The sequence below is a fragment of the Python bivittatus genome, unplaced genomic scaffold (assembly GCF_059951505.1).
Source record: "Python bivittatus isolate LINGU-HERP-01145 unplaced genomic scaffold, Pbiv_v1 ctg000330_np1212, whole genome shotgun sequence".
NCBI lineage: Eukaryota > Metazoa > Chordata > Lepidosauria > Squamata > Pythonidae > Python > Python bivittatus.
In genome coordinates, this window is record NW_028277058.1 from 53,233,345 (window position 1) to 53,260,738 (window position 27,394).

Here is a 27,394-nt window from a genome sequence, read left to right on the forward strand (position 1 = left end):
TCAAAGTTTCACAGATACATGTCATATCTATTTTTTTTTCATTAATTTCTTTTAATTCATGGTGCTTATCGTTTACTCCACTTCCATTCCCATTCACAGTCTTTCATATGCCACAATTGTCACTAGAAGGCAGCCATATTAGCAATAAATTATAATAATGCAAACATGAAGACACATGGACAGTAATGTCATCACAAATGCCACTATTATGTACTTGCGTGCCAACATTGTGGCATTTTACAAAATCAGAGTTGAAGGTGACCACAAAGGTTATCTAGCCCAAAATCCTACTGAGTACAGGATCCACTAGACCATCTCTGACAGATGACCATCCAGCCTCGATTTGAAAACTTCAAGCACAGGAGAATTCACCATGTCATGTAGTAGCCTGTTCCACCAGCTGACAGACAGGAAGTTCCTCCTGATGTCTAGCTTGAACCTGCTTCCTTGTAGTTTAATCTACTAGTTCTGAGTTGGATGTAGTCACACATCATAGTTTGCCCCCTCCCCCATTCTGTTGCAGAATCTCATGCCATATGGGCCTATAGATACTGATCTCTGTTGCCCATGATAGCTTTGGTTAATTAAGGCTGTCATCTAGGTTTTGTGTAAGATAAAGTGTAGGTTGCAAACTTTAGTTGTAGCTGCACCATATGCAGCTTGTCCTGGTCAGTTTTGGCACATTTTGGCCAGTATACAATAAGCACAGCCAAAGCCTAGCTGTATCTCAAGCCTGCTCATGATATCCTATCCAAATTAGGATCTGTAATCTAGGGACCAGTTTACAAGCCAAAATAATATAACCTGTATTCCATCACCTATGAGGTATACACAGTATACTGATACGCATTCAAAATGTATGTAGAAATAGATGGATAATAAAAACTTATATAATTATTAACTAATTGAATTTTAAACTTAAGATACATAATTGATCATTGGTTTTGATTTAAAGCAAAACAATTTATAGAGGACAAGTCTTTCAGTAGCAATTAGTCATGATAGTCAAATGAGGCTTGCATGTATGTATGCAATATATTTATGGAATTTCAGGATTCATCTGAATGCTAAATTGCTAGTGCCATCTTCTGAAAGGTGCCTGACTGTTGGAAATACAACAGGGGGATGTTATTCTTACTCAGCAAAGTATATTTTATGTGGCTTTAATGCATACTGAATACTTTAATGCATACTGAATTCAAGAAGAAAAAAATGTAACACTGAATTCTTAATATAATTAAACCACTGAATCTTTATTGAAGAAACAGGCAGAATTCCTAACAGATATTATTTCTTGAGTACCAAACATGTACAAAGAGTGAAGCAGGACGTAGGTTGACACCAAGTTTGGAAAAAAGTGGAACTTGACGATAACCTGCAATGTGATAGCAATCAATTAATGTATTGTATACACAGTGATACATGCACAATAATACATATATAACATAGCTCTGTGATTTGCTATAATTATCAAGAAACCAAACCTAAAGCTTTTTTGAGTCCTCAGCATGCCCACTAAGTTAGGCTGCATCTTGTAAAGCATTTGTTTGAAAGTGTCAAACTTGTTCCTCAAGAAATCGGAAACACCAAAACCAGGACAAAAGCTTGGTTCTATCACAGTTGTATTTTTAGTACAAATCCTTATCTCCTCCAGTGTAAGAGAATGACTCTCATTCATTTTATAGGAAAAACAAAGCAGTGCAATTTCAACTGTGAATATACTATATTAGTACAGAGGTTATCACAATTGTTTATGTTGTCTGAATTTGATTACTTGCCAAAGAATGCCAGAATGTGTCGCACAGTATTACTCAGAAATCATTTCACCAATAAATAGCAGCTGTGAAAATCTACTCTCTATGAATTACAGAGATTTTTCAGATATGATTATAGAGATTGGAATTTTGTTCTCTCCTCTTCTGGTCTTGTAATGGGTTCTACAATGCAATGTAGTTAGATATTTGTGGAAAAGTTTAATATGTACAGTAATCACAAACTATTACAATAGTTCAGTGGTTATAGACAACCTCGGAAGGGACATACTCTGATGGTTTGAATGCTTTCTGCATAAGAAAAGTCTCAGTTCACTCTATGAAAACTTTATGTAGGATTGGAAAAGATCCTTGGAGAGTCATGCTAGGCACTATGGACAATATCTGATTTGATATAGGGCAACTTCCAGTGTTACCAATTAGGCAGGGGTCTTCACCTGATGTTTCTCAGTGAGATCTCTGAACACCTGATCCACTCTTTGTTCACTCTTCCTTTTTAGTTCTGAAACTTCCTTCTGATCCATAATTTCAGAGATTATCCTACCTCAAAATGTCTGTAAGTGAAAGTAATACTGAAAAAGGAAAGCAGTAAACATACTGCCCCTACAAAGAACCAAGCACCACATGGTAATCACTGGAGATGCAGTGCTGAAAAAATGCCTACTGCTATCATGGGAATCAAGGTGACAACAATCAGCTATCTATATGGAGCTGGTGGTCCTTCCAAAAGAATCTCCAAACAGTGGAGTCCCTGGTGCTCTCTGAGCTTGGTCGTTTGCTTGCAGATGTTTCATTACCCAACTAGGTAACATTATCAGCACAGTTCAACCCTGAGCAACATATATTCTCTTCTATTGGAATCTCCAAACAGATTGTATGCACTGTGATGGTCCTTATATGCATGGTTTAAACCCTTAAACTGACCTAGTAAGATAAGATAAACAGTAAGCAATATGTGGAAGTGTGCATTAACGTTCCTGTTATTAACAGTCGCCCTCTGTGGGAGATGGGCAGCATATAAATTAAATAAATAGATAAATAAAACATAAAGTGAGTAGCTTCCAGATACTGCAAAGGATTGCAAATGAACACTAGCATGTTGATTTACTGTACATAGAAGGGAAAAGTGCATAACTCACAACTTTTATCATCTGAAAGTTAAAAAAATATGGAAGTTAACACACCATTCAATCATGCATTGTCATAAATTAAGGGTACGGCAGTTATTTGAACAATTTTGGTATCAGCAATAATAGAACTGATATTACAATCTCTTGAATGCTCTCTTATATATTATCATAACAAATTTTTTGATAAAAATTTGGAACTGTTTTGTACACAAAAACAATTTATGTAATACCTTTATTTATGCTTAAAAGTGGCAAAGTATATTGACCAAGGAAATCATTGGAAGTAAGAGAAAGCTGATCTTCTACAACAAAACGAACTAAGGCAAGCTCTGGAACACGAACATCAAATGTAAATGTTTGATTCCACCTCGGACACAAAGCTGAAATAAAAAAAAGCAGTATAAGACAAACGATGATCCCTAAAAAGCTTTACCTTGCTGAGTTTTAGTCATAAGTTCTTCTCATTTATTTTTCTGGTTATTCCAAGTGACTACAGGAATACAAAACTGAATCATTCACAAAATGAACAAGAAATATATAATGTAATGAAGCTTACTCCTTTGGCCATAACGAAAGCAAGACGAATACAATCTCAACTATTCTCTTTAAAAGGCATGGTGACGTTCACGTGGAGATCTAAAATTAAAGTCACTTCTGCAATGGCCATCTGCCTACTGCACTTCTACTGAAAACCCATCACTGTTTGCAGTTGTAAAATATAAATGCTGTTGATGGGAAGAAAAACTGTTTAACATATATTAACAATGCCTCAAGAGTATATTTCCACAATTCTACTTATTGGCTTACTCCACCCTGCCTTATGAATTGTTTACTCATATATCCTTAATGAAAAATATGGTAGCATACACCAAATCCCTACCCTCAGACATAATTTTCCTCAAATTATTCAAATTGCTGGTGTGGTAGATTTACAAAGGTAAAGTCTGAGAAACAAAATCAGTGCTGAATTATAGGAATTGAATAAAATATCTGCATGAGCCCCTCAATAAACACAGTATGCAGTCTCTTAATTAAGAACATTTCCCTGGTTTCTCTGTAGTTCTAGAGCAGATTTTTCAAACTTCATTCCACAGAACCATTAGGATCCCACAAGAACTTGATGGAGTACCATCACAGACTAAGGGGAAAAAAAGGAAAACAGAAAAAAAGTTAACTGGAACACAGCCATGGACAACCATAACAAATTTTTTACAGTATAGCAGAAAGGCAGGGCTTGTCAAGTTGACATTCAGAAGCCCCAACACCCCACAGGATATTTGTGCTCATGGAAACTCATGATCAGATAATATGCCAACTTTAGAGAATTCTGAAATTATTAAGACAGTATACCATACTTTCCCAAATTTGGTGCCCCTCAGTTGAGCTGAAATTCTGGGGATCTGTAGATTCAAACCATCTGGAAGGTATCAGGCTAAAGAACGCTGCCTGACAGAATCAGTATGATCCACTTACCATTGCCCTTTACAACACAACTCTGCTGTTTTGCCTGGTCCTCTGGAATGCCATAAATTTCTATTACAACAAGAGGGTCAGCTTTGTTAGTCCTGGAGAGGTTGCTAGGTGGTAACTGATGGCCACTAATAAGCTGCACAGACACAGAAAAAGATATCAGTATTAACTAGGACACTAGATCTTACTGGCATTAATATTTTTCCTAAGGAAGTATCAATGCCTATCATGCAGTATGGGGGTGGAGGGAACTATACAGCTCTTGGGAATGACCTCCCATTGGAGATTCATTGGTCTCCAACACTGTCGGTCTTCCCCCAAAAACCCTGAAGGCAGAGCTTTTCCGGAGGGCTTTTGGGGCCTGATGCCATGCTCTGTGTTGAGCTTTTGTTCTATGTCTGTTTTATACTGTTGTACAGTTTACTTTGTGAGCCACTGAGATTTCTGTGACCATGGGGGGATGCAAGTTTGATTAACAATAAATAAATTGCAGTAAAAAATCAGCAAGGTACAGAGTTTAATGCACTGATTTTTTTTTCTCCTCTTTATTCTGGAGGCTATTCTCAGGTCATTCCCGAGAGCTGGCCCCTCACTGAAAAACAACACTTATGGGCTGTGCCCACCCCCCAGCCTTTTTTGCACACTTGCCTCAGAGGTGTCTCACTGGGAATATGTGAAAAGGATAAGGGTGCAGATCTCTAAATCTATTTGAACCGCAATAAGAACTCAACGTTGAAGGTTCTTTTCTAGCTATACTTGCATCTTTTCATTGAATTTTCAGAAGTGATTTGCCTTGCCTTTTTCCTAGGACTGAGCGAGAGTGACTACCCAAAGTCACCCAACTGGCTTCAGTACCTAAGGCAGGACTACAGGTAGTCCTCGCTTAATGACCGTTCATTTAACAATAGTCCTGAGTTATGACAGCTTTGGGAAAAGTGCTTTATGATCTCCACAGTCATGTGATCACTATTTGTGATCTTTTTTACAATGGTCGTTAAGCGAATCACCATGGTTGTTAAGCGAATTACGTGGTTGTTAAGTGAATTCCAGCAAAAAAACATGCATTGGGGAAGCTGGATTTACTTAACAGCCACGTGATTTGCTTAATGGCCATGTGATTTGCTTAACAACCATGGCGATTTGCTTAACGACTGTCATAAAAATGTAAAATCAGCTCCGATTTGCTTAATGACCAAATCGCTTAGCAACCTAAATTCCAGTCCCTATTGTGGTCAGATAGTGAGGACTACCTGTAACAATTGGGCTTTTTAGCTCCTAGTTTGGTGTTTTAACCAGTGATCAAACTACTACAAGCTCTCTCACTTTGCCAGAATTTATATATTAAGAAAAATAAGCCAACATAAGGAAACAATAAAGGGTAAGAGAAAAACCACTCTGTTCTCTGATATAATACGATACTGAATTAAGACCACCGTGTAACTTTGAATTCATGCTCTTAACTGGCACCCTACACATTCAACCAATATCTTCTTGGACTATTCCAAGCCAAGATTAATTACAGGAACTGCTGTATTTATCTGAGAGCATTGCTTCCTAGACATGTATTCTGGTTGTTGTTGTTTTTTCCAGAGATCAAAGTGCCAATTTAACCTCACAACAAATAAAGTCAGTTTACTTCACAGGTCATTAAACCAGATTCTTCATATCCAGATCGAATGCTCTAGCCACCAAGGCTCTCCAGTGTACATTTCTAGGGTGGGACTTTTTAAAGGCAAAGGCAAAATGAGCAAGGTAATGAGACCATGCTGAGAGAAACAAGTCTTTCCATCTGAATCCTTATGCATAAGACCCAGCACACCACCAGCTTAGAGGCCTGGCCATCCATCCATTTGTTAGAATAGTCTGAGGATGAACCAAAGAACTGAGAAGGCTTCTGTGAACACATCAACCTGATAGGATTCATATTCACACAAAAACACATGCACACCTTGTTGTGTTCTGGATGTGATGACCTACCATCTTTGACCCTAGTCCTATTCCACAACAAAATTTGCACCCGAGTGATATCATAAATAGAGTCTAGGATAGAACTAAATAGAAGGGGGAGGGGGAGGGGAGGAAGGAAAGGAGGAGGAATCCAGACTAACCCTACCAAAAAGACAGCAACAATCTCTTTCTTGCTATTGAGTCATCCAAATTTTTATAGCCCAGATATGATAGCTCTACTTTAGAGACTACCAAGCTTAACTAATGATCTGCTTGGATTATATATTTATAGCCAGGACTCATCTTATCCCGAAGCCAACAGCATATTTAAAGCAACCCAATTAATTGTATAGCATTACCTGTGTCTGCTCAAAATCAAATCTCATTCTTTTCATTTGCATTTATATCTTAGGTGTGTAAAGCAGCCTCCCTCAATCTGCCACTTGACAAATATATTGAGATTTGAATTTCCAGAACTCCTAGCCAAGTGCGGCTTTTGGCCATACTGGCTGCGAATTCTGAGAGTTAGAAATCCAGACCTTCCAAATGCCAGGCTAGGAAAGGACAGCACTAATTAAATTAAAAATATTTATACAAATAAAGTAACAACCAGCAGCCAGTATACAGAAATGACAAAGCAGAGCAAATAGTCAGACCAAACATCAGTGGTTTCCTAAGCAAGCACTAAAATTTTTAATCTGCTTCTAAAACTCGATAATGTAGTAGGTCCTCTCAACTACTCAATTACATCCAACAATACACGTTCCTAAGCAGCAAGTTCAAATGCTGCTTCTGAATGCAATGTTAATGGAATCAGCAGGATTATATGTGCAGCCATCCCTATCTTCTCATGGCTCATTTTTAAGTGTGAACACTGAATCATGTTTATACTTCAGAAACATGCTATTATGTATTATCATAAAACTCTCTGAAGAAGATAGCAAGTATATGCAAATAAATAATATGGGGATCATGCTGGGACAATGATGCCAGCAAATTTTCGAGCTCGAGTTCCTGGAACTTCTTATTAAGAATTCAGGCAGGAATCTCAGAAAACTGCAGTAATAAGCACTTGTAAAAGCAAATCAGTGAAAAGAATAATATAACCAAAATGAACTTACTTTAATTGTAAGTGTAACTGGTTGATGGTCTGCAGATATATTATGTGGGGTAAATTGTGTGTCTCTATTTCTTAAGAATTCTGGTTTTAATATATAGCCACAGCCACCATTATCCAAAAATTTCCCAATTTGAAGATCCATTTGTCCTCCAGATGTTTGGAAATTTAAGGCCACTGTATGAAGATGAGCATTTGCAAAACCTTGTTAATTAGAAAATAGAGTTTTAAATACTGACTTGTTCTTCAACACTGGAAACACAAATTTATGACCTGATTCAATGGACTGAAGGCCTGACATTACTTGCAACTTATGTATGAGTTGCTTAAAACTACAGACCACATATGGATGATGATAATGAAATATGGCAATCATATATTCATTCCTACATAACCATCCTAAATATACACCTCTCAGAATATGCATATTACTTTTATTTTGTTTTTTTGATTAGGCCCAATAAATTCTTAAGTAATGGGTATGTTTTTTCCAGATGTGGATCATTGGCTACAAACTAATACAATTGCAGACAGTACAGGACAACTGAAAACAAAAGAAGTAAAAGAAATTCCAGCACTTGTAATTGTGCTATCCATTTCTGTGAAATAAGTTTCACATATACATTTGCATAAATAAATTATAACGAGCACAAGTTTTGTTTCTATCACTAGGGCTTTGACTTTTAATCAGGGCCTCTAGGAACTTTTTTTTAGCAGGTTCCATGGTCAGGAAATGTTTGAAAATATCTATTCTAGGGTGGGTGAAGCCCTGAAATTGACTAGCTTGTCACTGATTTAACTAGCATAATCAGAAATATAACTGAAAGAACTCATCTCTTGTACTTTTATGGCCTGCATAGCAGGGGATTTTCTCCCAATGGCTGCTGCTTGCTCTCCTCACATAATCTTGTTAAGGTTCACAGCACTACAGCTCGCATAGCAGTTTCCACTGCTAAATCCTTTTGCATATCCCAGTTCTTCAACAGCTGCACCCTGGATAACCACTAGATGGCAGCCAAGAACTGGAGGGGGGGACCCTTCAACTCTGTGCTGCCACCCAGTGGTTGATAGGGTCAATAGTCAACCACTCAAGTCATAATTTCAAGGTATAAAAAAACAAAAGTTCAGTTAGGTGATGCTATGATGGGAAAGAAAAAAGAAAAAAAAAGCAGTGCATGGAATGACTAAAGTATTGTGCGTGCCACATTTTTACATAGTGAATTATGTTGTGTGGAGCTGGCATGTCTGTGAAAAGAACCACAAATCAAGGCCCTCAGAATGTTGCACATTAAAGCTGTATGGACTGCAGGGCAGGACAGTCTCAGTCTGAGTGTGCAGTAAGGATCCATTCTGGGGGCAGAAGGATTTAGGGCAGCAGGGTTTCCTGCTGGCATCTGTGTGAATGTGGGCTAGGTTTCTAGTCCCCTGATCATCTTCATTGCCTTTCTGAACCTTCCAGTTTCCCCAAATCCTTCTTAAATTGTATTGCCCAATATATCATGTCATGTGGTATATTGTCAAATAGAATTGTCGAGGTAGATTCTGACCAATGCAAAATGTAGAATTACTGCTTCCTATAATTGGGAAGCTAGATTTCTACTGATGCAATCTAAAACTGCATTTGCCTTTTTTCTAGCTACAAAATTCATATACAGCTCATAATCAACTACATCTCTAAGATTTTTTTCACAAATATTATTGCCAGTGATATACCTGTGAATATTGCCATTTTATACCTGTGCGATTGATTTCTATTTCCTATGTATATAACTGCATTTGTGTTTTGATAAATTTGTTATTTTCAGCCCATTTTTTTTAACTTAGGAGTTCTCAGATGGTGATCTCCTAAAATGCTGGAAGGAATTTATGCAACTGCCTCTCAAATAAAACTAATGATTTCATTGGGTTTAGAGTTAGCCAAGAAATATAGTACTTTGAATAATTAAATTTAAGCCATGCTTAAAATGATATAGCTATACAATTTTACAAAATAAAACAATTCCATTGGAAATAAGTAACCTCTCCCCCAGTAAAATTTAAAACCATATTCTTAAAGAGAAAGATGGGCATGCTTGCTTTTGTGTCATTCCTGAAATTTGGTTTCATTTTGAAGACAGCCTCTGTCATTCACCAAAGTAAAAAAAAAAAAAGGGGGGGTCTTCCCCTTTAATCAGCTTGTCTTAAACCATGTTTAAAACATTGCAGCTTGCAGAACACTGGCAGGCTGTTAGCTGTTTCTGGTGTTCTGTCTCCCAGTGCAGCTGCACTGTGACATCACAGCCCACCTTCTTTTCCTCCCACTGTTGCTCCTTATAAATCCCTCTCCCTATTCTTCCAATTTTCTCCTCAATGAGGTCCTGCAGCCCTCCTCGCTACCCCTCAGTTGTAAATCTCTCTATAGCAAGCCTGCACAACATATGGCCAACCAAACAGTCTTGTGCACCCCACTGGCATTTTTAAAAAATAAATAAATTCACCCCTGCCAAACATCACCCTGCCAGGAAGGAGCTGGCATTCCAAAAGACATGCTGCCAGGCGCCTCCAAGCTCACCAACACCACCAGCTCCATCACTATCGCTGCTCCACTAGCCACCAAACAACTGGTCGGCACACCAGCTAGTCCTTTACAGCCCATGAGGATTTTTAATTATCAATGTGTCCCTTTCCTCTCTATGAGTTGTGCAGACCTGCTCTACAGACAGTTTCAGATCTGCATAGAAGCCTCATGTCCTCTAGCACTGATTAACCCTCCTATGAAAGGCAAATACAGTGTTCAGGAGGAAGAAGTGGAGGACCATCACCACCCAGGCTTTATACAGAGCTCTGGAACTGTCACTTACGTATCTAACTGGTAAGCTTGCTTGGAAAGAGGTGCAAGGAAGCCACTCTGTGGTGACCCTCCCTAAAAGTCATGATCCATAATCTGAGCAATGTTGCTTTAACCTATCAAGATCCTTCTCAGAGACTGGCTATTCCACCAAATGTTGTACCACCTGCAGAGCTGATAAGCAAGACACTGATAAGGGCATTGCAGAGTTCAGGGCCCACAAAACGAACCTTGGGGCACTCTATTCAAGGAAATTGGTAAGACACAATATTTGAGTATAATTTTCAAGCCAGTTGCACTTAGCTTTTGTGCCATAAAGCCCACATTCAGTAGCTTGATAATTTGCATGTCATATGGTATATTGTCAAATACTTTTCTGAAACCAAGATACATTGTATTTATAGCATTCCCCAAAATTTTTTGTGCTGTTTCTGAAAAAAAGCAAACTGAAAAGCAAACTGATTTTCCATCCCTTAAAATCCATTCTCTGTTATTGTGACCATTGGAAAAAAATGAGCATTTAGAAGAGTATTTTCATTTATTAAAATCCAGATATGAAAAACAGATCATAAATTTCTTAATAGTTTTTAAAACAATTGTCTACACAACAATTCCAATACACAGAGGAGATGACATGTAGGACAGAAGATTTACTGTATTTTTATACTTGTTAAGGATTTGTTTGCTTGTTTTTTTTAAAAAAAGGATAGTGTGGGTGTGTTTGTATGCTTGTATGTTTTGCTGCTTCCAGAAATGCTTCTTCCTGAAATATCTGAAATTGAAGGCAGAATTGATCTTTTTGTTCTGACATAATTTTGCTTTTACAAAACAATACACATAAATTGCTTCCATAATCATTTTTCTGCTTATTACGACCATATTTCTGCTCCTAAAATATGATAAATCTAAAAAAAATAATGGAAGGCTGGCAACCGAACATCTTCGGAACATTAAATTTTTTACTATCTCTGCATATCTCTGGCAACGGAAATGAAAAGGTGTATTAACAGAAAAAAATCCTGGAAACAGCAACATCCTTCTTATAAAATCCCTGTAGAAACTGTTTGAAATCAGTAGGTACAGATGGTACAAGATTCATAATACTTATGGACCAAAACCATAATTGTAACAATAATAACCATACTGCTATTTTTCTATTATTTAAAAATTGGGGAAATCTGCTTAATGCTAAACTATATTCTCCAATCAATAACTAAGGAGAATGTAACTGGAACAATTTTGAGATCAAATACAGAAAGAGAGAGATATTGATCCTTAGAATGGATATTTTTTCTAAAATTGCTAAAGATTAAAATAAAATTACAGGGACATTTACACATAGTTTTCTTGGCAGTCATATGCAAGTGAGATGCTACATCCTTTTCCGGGAAGTTTTTTCAACCTCCCAGTCTGGACTATTTCCAGGTGATCTCCATTCTCAAAACCTATCAGATCTAATTTTATTTAGATTTTTAGAGATCTGTCAAGGATCACTAGCTACTGCCATATGCTGTGACTTTGTAAAAGAAAAAGAAAAAAAGAAAAGTAATTAAAAATAAAATTAACTTTTGCAAATGTAATTGAGCTGGGCAGGTGTACATATAAATATATACCTTATATTACAAAAATATAAGGCCTGGCGCAATATGGTTCATGGGGTCACGAAGAGTCGGACACGACTTAACGACTGAACCACTAAAAATAAGATTTTAAGTAATTTGTAATTCTCCATCAAATTGGAGAACAGCTGTTTTCCAAATGGACAACAAACTAAATTCTGCCTCTCTGAAATATTTACATACATTTCTGAATGTCATATGGGTAGAGAGCTGCCAGAAATGGAATCCAGGCCTACATCCCATTCCCTACAGAAATTCTCTGGATTCTAATTTTGCCATACTACAGTATTGAGAAATCCCTGTAACAGCCACATTCAAAACCTAGAGAATGGGGAGCAAACCTTGGACTGCACTGAAGGCAAATGTTGCGATCAGAAAGTGAGAACGTAAACTGTAGAGACTAGAAATATCTCGGCTGCCTGTCTCATGATCTACACTGAGGATATCATCAATATAAAAGTACCTTTCATATTTGGGGACTGCACTGCGCTCTGAATTAATAATTATGCAGAAACCCTAATAAAGCCCACCTGACAGACTCTGCTTATTCTTTAGAGGTTATTGATACATTAAAAATAACTTATTTACTCTCCCAATTTAACCACAAGGGTTAACAACCAAATTATTGATATAATTTTCTCCAAAAAATATTTGAAAATGGGCCACTCATTTGTGTAATCACTTATGGTTAAACTGAACAGTGGTATCAGTTCTCCCTGCAATTTAACCAGAAAGTGCTAGGCTTTACCTTTTTATTATTACTATTCATTTTTATTAATCATTTAAAGGGAAAAAAAGAGAAAACAAAGGAAAAAAGGGGGAAAATGCAGATACAGAGATAAAATATTAGTGGACAAAGAAGTTACTGAGGTTGTACAGTCAGTGCTCAACATATCACTGAAGGAAAATTAACCACAAAAATAGAATACATTAAGTTATTTTTACAGTAAGAAAAAGGATTGTAGAGATCTTTTTGAATCTTTGGCTAAGTGCCAAAGTGGCCATTTTGTTATTTAAGAATGCAAAAGTTTTATTTTAACTGATTTAATCTTTTCTGTAAACCGCCCAGAGTCCCTTTTTAACAAGATGGGCGGTGAGAAATGATGTACTGGTTGATGTACTGGTTAAGGCATCAAGCTAGAAACCAGGATACTGTGAGTTCTAGTCCCACCCTAGGAACGAAGGTGGCTGGGGGACCTTGGGCTAGTTCCTCTCTCTCAGCCCTAGGAAGAAGAAGGCAAGGGCAAACCACTTCTGAAACCTTGCCAAGAAAACTGCAGGGGCTAGTCCAGGTAGTCTCCAGGAGTCAAGACTGACTTGAAGGGGAAGGAAGGAAGGAAGGAAGGAAGGAAGGAAGGAAGGAAGGAAGGAAGGAAGGAAGGAAGGAAGGAAGGAAGGAAGGAAGGAAGGAAGGAAGGAAGGAGGTAGGTAGGTAGGTAGGTAGGTAGGTAGGTAGAAAGCAGGAAAATTACTAAAAACAATATAGGTAACTATTTTGTTTCTAACTTCCCTTTTGTTGTACTCTGACTGATATACAATATTTGTAAACATTTAAAATTGTCATGTATTTCTGATTTCAGTTCTTTGGTCAAATACTTTTTCCCCTTAAAAACCATGCTTAAATTTGGTGTTTATCTTGAGCAGAAAACTGTCAGAAGTTTCTTTGCTCAGCCGTTTGGAACTTTCTGTTGTTTAGCTGCCATTGTTTGGGGAAAAAAAACAAAAACAAAAAGGGATATTATGATTCATGGGAAAAGACACTGAATCTATTGCTATGACCTTAAATCTTCTATTCTCTCGGAGTGTGGTATTTTAGAACTGAAAATCCACCAGTCAGCCCAGCAAAGCACAAACACAGTATGTCTAAAATAGAACAATAATTTTAAAAAGCAAATGTACTTGATGGTATGCCAGAAAGAAATACAAGTTATGCTTAACAGTAACTCACAAGAACTCCTATTCTGTTTATATGAAATAAATGCATGTGCACTGAATAAACATTAAATCAGCATCACATCCAATATCTGACGCAGGAACAGATGATGTTTATTATCTGGTTCATTATCATAACAAAGAAAAAGCCTTCCTGAATATCACTGAACTGGGAATCTCCAATAGGGTCAGAATTCATGAGTAAGTTGAAATCCAGCCTAAAGGGTCTCAACAGTCCACTGTTACCACTTCCTTAATTTGTTTAGAAACTGTCTTTAAGGCAGCCAATTTAACATTTTAACAGTGCTGCAGAAAAGGAAGTTTCAACTGATACATGAAAAGTTGCAGTCTACTTAAATTTAAAACTATGCAGTTATTCAAGGTACTGGATTTTAATCCTCCCTTTCACCTTACAAACTAAGATAGGAAGGAAAATGCAAACATACATGATTAAAAATTAAAAATGAATCTCATTTTGCCTCTTGTACTTGAAGCTGACAACACAAAAATATTGTTTTATTCTAACTTATTTATATCTGTCCCATGCTTAGATGTCTTCCAGGGATACCGACAGCAATCAAAAGCAATTAGAACAATTCAGTTCAGTTCCATAGAAGTTTTAGCACATAAACAAAGAAATTGGATAGAAAATTATGGGTAGATTTAAAAAGCCTGAACAAATAAAGACATTTTAACAATCTGATGGAATATATGGCTTCAAGAGAAATAAAGTTCTGTAGAATCTGAGCATAATCATAGAGACCATGTCTCTTGCAGCAATCAATTTAAACCTCATCGTAAATGGACCAGTAGGTCTGAAGCATAAGCATGCTGATATAAAATTCTGGACCACCTGAACTCTTAAAAAAGAAAAAAAAGAACCCCCCCCCCAAAAAAATTGCCTATTCCAATCAAAATACTAGTAAGGCTTATGTTGCTATGACCAGGTCTGATCTCATTAAATACAACGCAGTTGTCAAACAACCCTAAGTTGGATAAAAATGTAAAGTTATTTCCAGGAGCATTCCTAAACCTCCAACCCAATTCTTCAAATTCTTTACAACATTTAAGAGATAGATTTCCATAGTCCATTAGAGCCAGTTTGGTAAAGAGGTGAAGATGCTGAACTAGAAACAGAGATCCTGAGTTCTGGTCCTCTCAAAGGCAGAGAAGATGACTGGGTACCTTTGGACCAGTCTTTCAGCCCAACTCACCACATAGGATGTTATTGCAGAAAACAGGAGGGAGCATTATGTACGCTACCTTCAGTTGTACAAAATAAATGTGGGATATAGATCAAATACATACTCTCTTCCATAAGAGCCTATCTGTCATGTCTGCAATAAATCACAATTTATTCATCCTTATGTGGCTCATATGACAGTTCAGAGCATAAACAACTTCCTTCATGTTGATTATGTGCCATCAAGTCAGTATCCACTTTTAGTGACCACAAAGATTTTCTCCATGACAATTTGTCAAATAATTTCTTGAAGATCTGATTATCCCTCCCTCCCTTCCTTCGCCTCTGAGTCACTCTTGACTCCTGGAGACTATCTGGACTAGCCCCTGAAGTTTTCTTGGCAAGGTTTCAGAAGTAGTTTGCCCTTGCCTTCTTCTTCCTAGGGCTGAGAGAGAGGAACTGGCCCAAGGTCCCCCAGCCACCTTCGTTCCTAGGGTGGGACTAGAACTCACAGTATCCTGGTTTCTAGCTCAATGCCTTAACCAGTACATCAAAGTGGCTCTCCCGTTTCTCTCACCAGGGAGAAGCCTCAATAAATGCGGTAGGATTTCTGGCTTCTGAATAAACAAGTTTAGTTTCCTCTTCGGGCAGTTGCAAAACAGATATTCTCTACAGGCAAAGTAGAAGAAAGAACAAATATGCTAGCTCTGCTCTTTCTGTCATCCTACATATGAAGACAATGACTGGCAGCAATTGGAAACCTTCTCTACTATGAATGTTCTTCATGTGATTTAGAATCCTGGAACCCTGGAGAAGCTCCCATGCAGACTATGAATGGGGGAGCTAATACATGTGTGTTTTACCTGTGAAATTGTTATATAGTGCCTTGGTTTTTCTTCTCTGTATTGGACATATTTAATTTTGGTCATGGGGTTATTTTATTTCATTTTATATATTGATTATTTGCCAGTCAGAGTTATGTATGAGGATGGGCGGCCATGTACATTTTCTAAATAAATAAATACCCAGTAGGGCTGTGCAGCACTTCAGATTTGATCTTCAAAAGGGACTTCAGAGCACACAGGAGCATAAATGTAGCACCTTTAAAGCAGCTGGGTCTCTTCTGGGGATAGCAAAGCAGAAGCTAGGAAAAGGAGTTGTTATTTAAGTAGACGTAGACAGTTACAAGCACATGCTCTCATGGACTCCAACACATGTTTTGGAGACTGAATTTGAAGTACTGCACAGTTATAATCCCCATATTCTTTCTTGCATATAGCTCCTTGCATGTAGCTCCTGCACAGGGCAAGAAAAAAGAATAGATAGTTTCTTCTCTGAAAGAGCCCAGACAAATGATTTATGAATACAGTATGAATGAAAAGATCTGGTTGTTTTTATTATCTATAAAAAGCAGTATGGGGGCCATATGAGTAGTGCACATCTTACAACCTATTCATTCATTCAATTGCTATACCATTTCCCATGTTAAAAAATTTTTTTGAAGCAGTATACATTGTTTCTAATAAAGTATAATTAGACGAAGACAATTAAAAGTTGTTTAAAAATGATAAACATTTGTAAAAACACACACCCATACACATGCACATCCTACAGATATCCTTACACAACATTCACACAAAGAAGGCCTGGGTGCAGAGATGGGTCAAAACTGAACTAAGTTTAACATCTCCAGAAGCATTCTAGAGAGTGGGCACCACCAGGTTTCTGCCAGAGAGCATATACAGATCACATTACAAATAGTAGATAATAATTGACCATCTGGGTCTAAAACAGAAAAACATTCTACTAGGCAATTTGGTTCCAAAATACTTTTGTCTTTACATTTCTTTTTAGAATATCTGCATGCTACTCACTCACTTAATGGTTCAGGGTAACTTAAAATTAAAACAAGTCTTAAAATATCATGGGAATAATAAAACAATGCATTCAAAATGGGTACTCAGTTAAAAGAATGAAAAGAATGAAAATGCCTGTTATGCCAATAGCAAAATCCTAAACTGGTAGATCCTGGTAAATGGTTAGCACAGATTCTTCAATGCTGGTATAATATGGTATACTGAGGTACCCTTCTCAACACTCTTGGCACCCCATTCTGCATTAGTTGCAATTTCTGAACCAAGGATAACTTAAGCACCACATAAAGCAAAAAACAGTAATCCAAATATGAAATTACCAATGTGTGGTTGTAGAGAGTAAGGAAGATGACCTTGATGGAGATATCTAAGATCTGTTGCCAGGACAACAGGGACTGAAACATATTTTAAGCCCATGACAGACATATAATATTTGGAAGTGACTTGAACAGACACCTCCCTAATTCAATGAACTATATGTAGAGGAGTTACACCACAATTAGACTTGCTAGATTTTGTTATTATAGCCAATCTCAATAAAAGTAGTTGTAGCCTTTCTGTGGAGTTGATTTCTTGGTCTGGTCTACCTGGCGGGGTTGACAGTGGTCTACAGTGATGAAGCAGCAACATTCCCCTAAAAGACTGAGAGCCTTTATGATAGCATACGTAGCACACATGGATGCTACAAAAAGCTGCAAGCAATTGCATCTTTTTACAATGTTTTGTTTAAATGATTCTACCGATTTTTACCATCCAGGTAAGGGGATTTATTCAAGTACTGGTTTTACAAAAAACTGCTAAATAGGTTGCAGCTAAGGAAGTGAGACAATCAAAGGCTATAAATAGTGACATCATGTAAGCAAGAGTAGGCCAAGATTTCCTGGGGGCCTGTTTGGGGTGATGTTGACTTTTGGGGTGTGAGTTAAGTCTAAAAAATGGTTTATGTGCTTTTATTTTCTGCTGAAAAATAGACTCTGTTCAGCATTCTAAATTAACCTCTCCCCAAAAGTTAGTTAGGTTCTGTATGACTCATGGAATATAGATTGCCTGTAACTGCTCTAAAGTAATTGTCTAAAGTGTCCAGAGTTGCTTGGTGAATGGGCAGCTGTATAAATTGAGTGAATGAACAAGCAAGCAAGCAAATAAACAAACAAATTCCTGTAAAGAGATTTAGAGAAGAGTTTGAAGAATCTCTCAGAAATTGTTTTCTATAATTTTTGAAAAGGCTTTCTATGTCTACACCTATCAGTAGTTTTACCTATGAGAATGCCACCAGACATTTCCAGGGACAACCTGACAGCTGTCTTTCAATGGCCCAAAAGGCTGCTTATGTTCTTGCAAGAGGAATGGCTAAAGATAGTGTTTCCTCATAATGCTTTCTCTGCACACACACTAAGAGTCAAAGGGAGGAGATGTGTTTGTCACTAGGCAATGATTAGAGGAAAGAGACTGAAATAACATTATCCTCTGCAGCATGTTGTGGAATTTCTTAGAAATTGATTGGGGTACAACAAAAATCTATCATAATGCTAATATTACGAAGTTCTCATAATCTGCTATGGACTTCTCTACTGGAAGAATACTACTTCCACTGTTATTCACACCTGCTTTCCCAAGTTCAGCTGTGCCTTTTCATTTTTTTATAGTGGTTTGATGATATATGCAAAAAATAATCACTATTGCCAAAGTAGTAGCGTGTCTGTGTGAGAGAAGGAGAGGGAGAGAAGAGGAAGTCTTGGTGCCAAAATTTTCATAAAAATAAGTATGTTCCACATCTAATTTGTTTCAACCATATTATATATACAGTCAATGCATTATGAAGCCATACTTAGATCTTCATCTGCCATAAGGCAAAAGAGGCTACAAAGTGAAATGAAAGTTCTATGGAGCCTAAACAGAAGAGGAATCCTGCAGGAACAAAGGCAGATTCCTTTCTCTGCTCTATACACTTCTAAGAAAAGAATAAATCTGCACAGAGAGAGGTCACCAAAGTTATTTTAAATATAGAACTCTTGCAATTTCATATTAGAAACTAAGAAATGGACTCTTTAAAGCTTAGGATGAAATAGGTAAGGATTAATGGCTGCCTGAGAGTTGTCTTCTTAGACAAAATATCTGCAGTAGTCATTCTGAAGACTCTAAAGACAAATTGAGAAAGCAAATCTAATCTCTGGTATTACCTACGAGCTGGAGTGAGATTTTAGTGCTGCAACCCTCCAATTACCTCTCAAGGCAGAGAGGAGGCTCTAGTAGGTGGGAAGACCAATCACTCAAGATGTACCATACTATGACCATGGAAGTCACAGCAAATGGAAAAGGGAGCTGCTGATGTTCCAGCCATTTAGAAAGTTCAGGTGCCAAACAGGGAATTCTATATACTAGGCATCTTCAGACTGACTATACTGTAGGTCTACTAGGAACACAGTTACAGCCTCCTAAAACAAACCTAATTTGGGGGGCAGAATTATGCCACTTTTTAGAAGGCAAAGCTAAACTCTAAAAACATACATTTATCTTTCATTTTGGGTCATACAAGCTAGCAAAGCTTCTGGTTTTATCATACATCCACCATGTTGACCTATTCCATATGCAGATTTCCTTTCTTCCTCCCTTTTTAAAATTTGCGTTGGTTGTAGAAGAATGCTAGAAGACTCATGTTTAGCACTGTTTCATACTACTGAAAAGTGATTTAACTACATTTAAATTACTATGCAGCATGAAGAAAAACGTAATCAAAAAATAACAATAATAATCTTAAAACACTTACCCATCTGACATCCAACATTCCAAAATTCCTGAGGATTATAATTAGAAGAGTTGGTTCGGATCCCTCTAGGATATATTCTTGTGATAAATCTTACTGTATGTTGAACAAATTCATTTGCTATAAAGAGACACATTCAAAACTACATTATTGAAAATGCATGAAAAATAGCCAGTTTCATAAAACCAATTAAAAAGTAAATGTATATTTTGATATCTATTAACAGCAAATTCAACAAAAAAATTTGGTGTGAAAATTTTGAGTATTCAAAATATTGGTGTGAATCCAAACTATTACTTGTAGTTCACAAACTGGTTAACAACAAAGAAACATTCAGTCCATGTCATTGCTATGTCAAGAAGTATTTATATTTATTTTTTATATTTATAATTGTGCCTTCATCTCCAAAATTAAACATTAATAACAATGAAATAATCTAAAATCTAAACATCATCAAGGGACTTAATAATCTAGCTTAAAAGCACATCTACATCTACACCTGTACATAAACACACATTATTGCCTGAACATATATAATGTGATTACTAAAACTGAAGACATTTTATTCATCTCAAATACATGCTTTAGCTTTATTAGATGCTTCTGAATTGATTATAGTATGATCCCTACATGAGGTTACCATAGCCAAAATATATAGGTCATCAAATCAATCAGAGACTGACCTCATGCTGGATTCATCGGAGACTATACATATATAGTCATATTTATTTGAAGAGGTAGCAGTTCTAGGATCCCAACCTAGAACTTGCTTCCAATCCAGAACATGGTCTCACAGCTCCTATTGAAGCTCTCCCACACTGTTGTTTGCCTCAAAGGATGCTATACACTGCAAGCAGCTTTTATGACAACAACAGAAAACCATTTGGCAGGGGACTGATACTATCTCAATCACGAGCACATCCTGGTTTGGGATCCTATTGAAGTTTTCTTCTTCAAAATAGCCCCCATTTAAGATGCTTTTTAAAAAAAAAATTACAAAAATGTAATGCAGTTTTCTCACAACGCAGTGTATTCCTCATCTCTACCAGCAGATACTGTTACGGAAACAGTAGAAACAGGGCTAGTAGAACAAAGCAGCCATAGTATCATATGGAGTCATCTTCATTGCATGCCTGACGCTTTGGCTTTGGATCAGAAGAAAACCTAAATTAAAAGTTCTCAGCCTGAATTTAGAAGCGCTTTAGCAGGCAAGTGATGATAACCTAGTTTCTAAGTACAGTGGTACCTCTACTTACGAACACCCCTACTTACGAAATTTTTGAGATACGACCAGCTCCGGCCCCAAAAATTTACCTCTACTTATGAACTTGCCTCTACTTACGAACCGGATCCGTGGCCATTTTCCCTGCTGCCACGCGGTCGCGGCTTTCTGTGGGCGAGATCGCGGTAGCAAGGAGACGTTCGGTGAGGCTTGTGGTGTGTTTTGTGGCGTTTGGAAGGTTTTTGAGGTTTAAAAATAAAATGCATATGTTTCAGAACTGTTTAGCCGTATTTACATTGAATCTTATGGGGGAAATTTACCTCGGGGTGCGACCAAATTCGGAGGGCGGATTAGCCGTATTTACATTGAACCTTATGGGGAAATTTGCCTCGTGGTGCAACCAAATTTGTAGGGTGGAATGGATTAACCGTATTTACATTGAACCTTATGGGAAAATTTACCTCGACTTGAGACCAACTCGAGTTGCAACCAGAGTCACGGAATGGATTAAGTTCGTAACTAGAGGTACCACTGTATATAAATTGGATAAGGGAATAGGTGCAGAAAGAGGCATAAGGAAGGACAACATTCCATATGTTCTGAATTGTTTCTAGTTTGAATTGGGCCCAAAGAACATTGTTCAGTGCATCACATTAGTTATGTACTAATAACTTACATTTAATTTTTTAAAACTAACAACAACAAAGGCAAGATCCATTTATTTACTTCTTCCTTTCCATAGTTTAGCAGAGGCAAATTGTAGCAGCCAATTAGGTACCATGAAGCAAATCTCCAGCTACAGAACTTATGGTGAGAACTGAACCAAGACCAGAAACATTCCACGTCCTTCCAGCCCAGGACAAATAGTTTCATAAAGCATATTATTTGTTCTGATGGCTTAAGCATGAGAAAACAGCAACACCATCCATTTCATCGGTCTGAATGCCAAAAATTACCTATCAGTTTTGCCAGCTTTCGGGCTTTTGCCTCACCAACTGAATTATTTTCATAAAAAAGCTGATTTTCTCTTGAATCTTCAAAGCTTATGAATTTTCGAGATTTGGTATATATCACAAGTTCTGACAGTGCCAAGGCAATCTTTATTTTCTTCATCTATAAGTAATGAGACAGCAATTGAAGATTGATTTAATTACCTTTTCACCATTCTATTAACATTTATATGAGAATGTCAGATAATTTTGGTTGAAAACCCTTAAGGAGAAAAAAAAATACTTCTGTTCATATTTTATTTATTTATTTATTAAATTTTTTCAACCGCCCATCTCCCCCCAATGGGGGAACTCTGGGCGATTCACAACAAACATTAAAAACATAAAATATATAAATACATAAAACCTTAATTAAAAACATTACTAAAAAGAAGAAGGAGAGACCAAGAGGATGAAAAATCTGAGGCTGAAGGCAGAACCTTCATTGCACCTTCCCTCTACATTAAATATAATATAGTGCCTTTCAGACTTAGGGCTTACAATTGCCAACATCCCAAGCCAGCATGGACAGTTATATCATTCTCTCCTTTTTTCTTACAACTACCTGGAGACAGTGACAGACCCAACGGACTTTGTGACTTAATGGAGAACTGAACTACCGTCTCCCAACTCCTAATCTAATTCTTTAATATTACATGACCAGTTTCCACTATCTGCAAACCTTCATGAGGGTCCTTCATGCTAAGAAAGGAATGGAGTGGTTAATCACTGAAATGATAAAAAATTAGTATATGTAGAACAGTATGTAATAGTTTAGAGCATCAGCTGTGAGCCAGAAAATTCCAATTCAAAATTCATCTCAGTTGTTTGACTGGGTGGCATTAGGCAAGTCCTGTCTCTTAGTTTCCCTGCCAATAATACAGATATTATAATACTGCCCCCCAAAACAAATGTGTTTGCAGGTTACTAAAATGCCATATTTTGTATATATGTGTGTACAAAAGGGTGTGTTATTGTTTATTTGGAGCATATGTACTCCAATCTTCAGCCTAAAAAGGATCCCAAGGTAGTTTCCAAAGTCCTCAGATAAAATGCCTGTTCACAGGTTTACAATCTCAAATGCATGATACAAACGAAGAGCCTGAGAGGAGAAAGAAGAAAGCAAATTTGAGCTCTGGTTAAGGTGTTCAGATGATCACTGTGCTGAGACTAAGCAAAATGGGCTGCCTTTTCCTCTCCCTCTGCAGTCTCAGCAGTGGAAGTTGATAGCAGGTAGCTCTCAGATGGAGTTATATCCAGGCATTCCAAACAGAGCATGTTGGAAAAGCGGGAGTATCATTTGTCATTTGGCTGCCATGACAAAGGGCTCTTTTGACTCCAAAGACAGAGAGGATTTGGTTTCTCTGCTACCCTTTAATAATGGTAATCACTTAATCAAATAAAAAAATGGTTATTAATTTATTATTATATTATATATAATTATGTATTAATTAATAATAAATGTAACCAAATAATCATTTGCCTCAAGAGCTATCCCATTAAATGTGACTTGGAGGCCCCAATGTTCTGATCCTTAGGAGGCAGTTCTGCATCTCTGCAAAATCCTCTGCGTTCCAGGAACTACCACCCGCTGCAACTTCAGTTTCATTACAGAGCATTTTAACTCCCTCTCCTGAAGATCCTTTAACTGCTGAACATGCTCTATTCAAAGAAATGGGGCTTCACATGACAGTTGAGCATTCTTCCTCCTTCCCAACCTCTACTCCACCTGACAGTCATTTCCCACAAGGATGGGAACAGAATGCTGGAGGCAGGGGAGGAGGAAGGTCTCATGACCTGCAGGAGGACTACTTACTTTGCAATAAGGGAGGTTTTTTTAACCATCAGCAAAACAAAAGTGATGTAAACAGCAGCTTCAATTATTCAGTTTTAAAAGAAAAAAGTCATCCATTACTTTATGCTAACTATCCCCCACCCCACAATTTATCCAGTTCTACAGTATGTGAAAAGTTACCACCCATGCCTCAAATATGACTAGTAAAACTCAGCTGAATATTTCAACCCAGTGCTATTTCATATACATCCAGGATTTCTTACATCCTTGGTTTTTCTCTAAACAAAGGACAAAATAACACTCTGTGCTCAGAGTTTTCTCTATCCACGTATCCAACTACACAGTAACCTACCTGTGGTTCTGACAACTTCCTGTGTGACCTAAATTCTTGCCCTGCCTGACCAGAAAGCTCCATAAACTTCAGCTTGGAGCATAGCAGCAGGTTAGACTGTGAGAAAGGATTTATTTGAATTCAACTTTCCAAATCACACTCCCAATCCACTCTATCACAAAAAGCCTGGAATCATTAAAGCCCAACAATCGTCTTGCTATAACCTTAAATGATTTAGGAAGCATAATTACTTAATCATCACTAATATATTCTGAGATATCTTATACAAAGCTAGGTGTACACTAAAAAATATAATAAAAGACAGCCATGAACTTAAAAGACAGCAGACATGCAGAACAGAATAAGCTGTGTATCTGTAGTACATTCCTGAAATTAGTTCATCACTAAGCAATACTGAACATACAAATTTTCCAACATTTCTTGACCTTCATATTCTTCTTCATACATCTCTCTGCCCGTAGCCCTAAGAAAAGCAAGTTGCATCAGCTCTGGTAAATGAAAAATAGCAAACCTGCTTCAGATAAATACTAATGCATGGTTTATAACTGCACATCCATCATATAAACCAACTTTGAAGCTGACAAATCTTCCTTTGAGGCAGAACTTTTCTAATCTTTGAGGATCAAGAAAGATCTTCAAATGTGAATTATTCAATTAAGAAAGATCTATTTTTGTTTGAAAACTTAATTTCACATACATACTTTTTGTTTTTTTCTCGGAGGAGCTGAGCTTTTCCAACGTGCTCGTCTTTTCTTAACCAGAGATTGTTTAGGGCATTTAAGCTCATTATCTATATCGTCATCACTTGTTTCTTCCTCTTCAAATTCTTCTGTTTGACCGTGGCTATCCAGGCCTTTCCTTCCAAGTGTTTCTTCAAGTGTTCCAATTTTTTTATTTTTTATCATAATTTTGAATTTTAGTGCCTATGAAAATAAGTTGACATTATTATGTCACATAATACCCTCCCTCAACATGTGGAATATAATTTTAATTTCAACAAGATCATTGAAATATATAGTACGAAGGCATCCAGATCCCTCTCAAAATATTTGGGGAAAAAAAAAGTTTTCTATCTATTGTAGAGGTGCTCTGCAAATCCATGAACGCAGAATGTCTTAATTTTCCAAATCCAGATATTGAAATACTGTGATAATAAATTCCAACCTAGATGGTTTACCTATATTAAGGTAGACAGATATACATTATATATGCATAATTCTTGTGTTAATATATTTGCTCCAAAAAAAAATCCATATGTATGAAAAGAGGTTTCTATGACTAAAGCTTCTTTATTTGATATACAAACTTCTGTTGCATAGAAGAGAATGGAAGAAAAGAAAAACAGAGAAGCATATTCAGCATTGGGTATTGCTTTCATACCTCCATATGGATACAGAAGTATACCTACTCACATCCATACTTTGTTAGCATTGCTTAGCTTATATATATTCTTCATCACAGTATATTCATAAAAATAAACAAAAATAAATTAAAAAGCATAAAGAATGCAGGAGAACAACAATCATTTCACATCATATAATCCTCTTGCAGGCTCACCATGGGAACCTCAAGGTTGATGGAAAAACCAAGTTTTTCAGGGCTTTCCAGAAAGCATAGGGATGCAGCCAACCTTACCTTAGGGGAAATGATGTTCCAAAGAGTGGGGGCCACAATAGAAAAGGCATGCCATACAGGTCCCGCCAGATGGAACTCCTTAGTAGACAGGACCCACAGCTTACTCATCCTGCTCGACCTGACAGGACGAGTGGATGTAATTGGAAAGAGGCAGTCCCTCAAACAGCCTGGTCCCATGCCATGTAGGGTTTTAAAGGCCAAAACCAGCACCCTGAATTACACCTGGAAAAAAACTGGCAGCCAGTGCAGCTCATAGAACAGAGGTGTAACATGCCTAGGGGCACACATAACTGCCTGCACAGCCACATTCTGCACCAGTTGAAGTTTCCAGATGCACTTCAATGGCAGCCGCATGTAGAGTGCATTACAGTAATCCAGTCTGGAGGTGACCAGGGCATGACTGACTGTGAGTTGAGCCTCATGGTCTAGGAAGGGGTGCAACTGGTGCACAACACAAAGCTGTGCAAAGGCCCTCCTAGCAACAACTGCCACCTGCTCCTCGAGGAGTCATGAGTCTAGAAGGACCCCCATATTGTGCATAGGGTCTGTCTGGGGTAGTGCAACCCCATCCAGAATCAAAGATAGTAAGATCCCAGATCCAGAAGACCCAAAAACCCATAGCCGCTCAGTCTCGCCAGGGTTCAGCTGAAGCCTGTTGTTCTCTATCCAGAACCCCACAGCCTCTAGGCACCAGGACAAGACATCAACAGCATCGCTTAGTTTGCCAGGGGAGGAGATATATAACTGGGTATCATCAGCATACTGATGATACCTTACCCCATGGCAACAAAGGATCTCACCCCAGCGGTTTCATGTAGATGTTAAACAGGAGTGGAGAGAGTACCGAACCCTGCAGAACCCCACATAACAGGGGTCGAGGGCATGACCTCTCACTCCCAATCAACACTGACTGGTACCGGTCCTGCAGAAAGGAACAGAACCAGCTCAATACTGTGCCGTCCTCTCAACCCTTGGAGCTGATCCAGAAGGATACCATGGTCGATGGTATTAAAGGCCACTGAGAGGTCAAGAAGAGCAAGAACAGATGCACTACCCCTATCCCACTCCTGTCAGAGATCATCCAAAAGAACAACCAATGCCATCTCTGTCCCATGCCCAGGCCTGAATCCTGAGTGAAAAGGGTCCAGATCAGTGTTTCTCAACCTCAGCGACTTCAAGTTATATGGACTTCAACTCCCAGAATTCCCCAGCCAGCATGAAGTCCACACATCTTAAAGTCGCTGAGGTTGAGAAACACTGGTCCAGATAATCTGCATCATCCAGGGCCTGCTGAAGCTGCTGCACAACCACCTTCTCCACCACCTCTCCTAAAAAAGGGAAGACACTGGATGAAAATTGTCCAGCATGGTAGGATCCAGCAGTGGCTTCTTGAGAAGGGGCAAACTAATGACTCCTTAAGAGGCAGTGGAACAACCCCCTCTCTAAATGAAGAATTAACCATTGCTAGGATTCAACTGCACAACACCCTCCAGGCAAACTTAGCTAACCAGGAGGAGCATGGATCTAAGAAGCAGGTGGCTAAGCTCACAGTAGTAAGGACCCTGTCCACTTCTTCAGGATCCAACAGGATCAAACCATTCTCAGATAACAGGGCAAGACTGTGCCCCAGACATCTCCACTGGACCTGTATCAAAGCTGGTGTCCAACTTGGAACGAATCTGAGCAGTTTTGACCAACAGATGCTCTGCAAATTCCTCCACCCGGCCTTGTAGGTAAACCTCCGAGTCCTCCTTTCTCAGAAGGGC

The 27,394-nt window shown here is 37.9% G+C and overlaps 1 protein-coding gene across 1 annotated transcript in view; it reads right to left on the minus strand.

Moving 5' to 3' along the window:
- Positions 1-1,277: 1,277 nt before the first annotated feature.
- LOC103064700 (1-phosphatidylinositol 4,5-bisphosphate phosphodiesterase zeta-1-like) overlaps positions 1,278-27,394 on the minus strand; it is a 57,794-nt gene continuing 31,677 nt past the window's right edge. The window contains exons 7-13 of the mRNA XM_088141520.1: positions 24,695-24,916; positions 21,814-21,970; positions 19,639-19,755; positions 7,441-7,613; positions 4,376-4,508; positions 3,133-3,282; positions 1,278-1,375 (exon numbers count right to left, since the gene is read on the minus strand). Coding sequence (XP_087997646.1) covers positions 1,278-1,375; positions 3,133-3,282; positions 4,376-4,508; positions 7,441-7,613; positions 19,639-19,755; positions 21,814-21,970; positions 24,695-24,916 — 1,050 coding nt within the window. The remainder of the gene's footprint in view (positions 1,376-3,132; positions 3,283-4,375; positions 4,509-7,440; positions 7,614-19,638; positions 19,756-21,813; positions 21,971-24,694; positions 24,917-27,394) is intronic.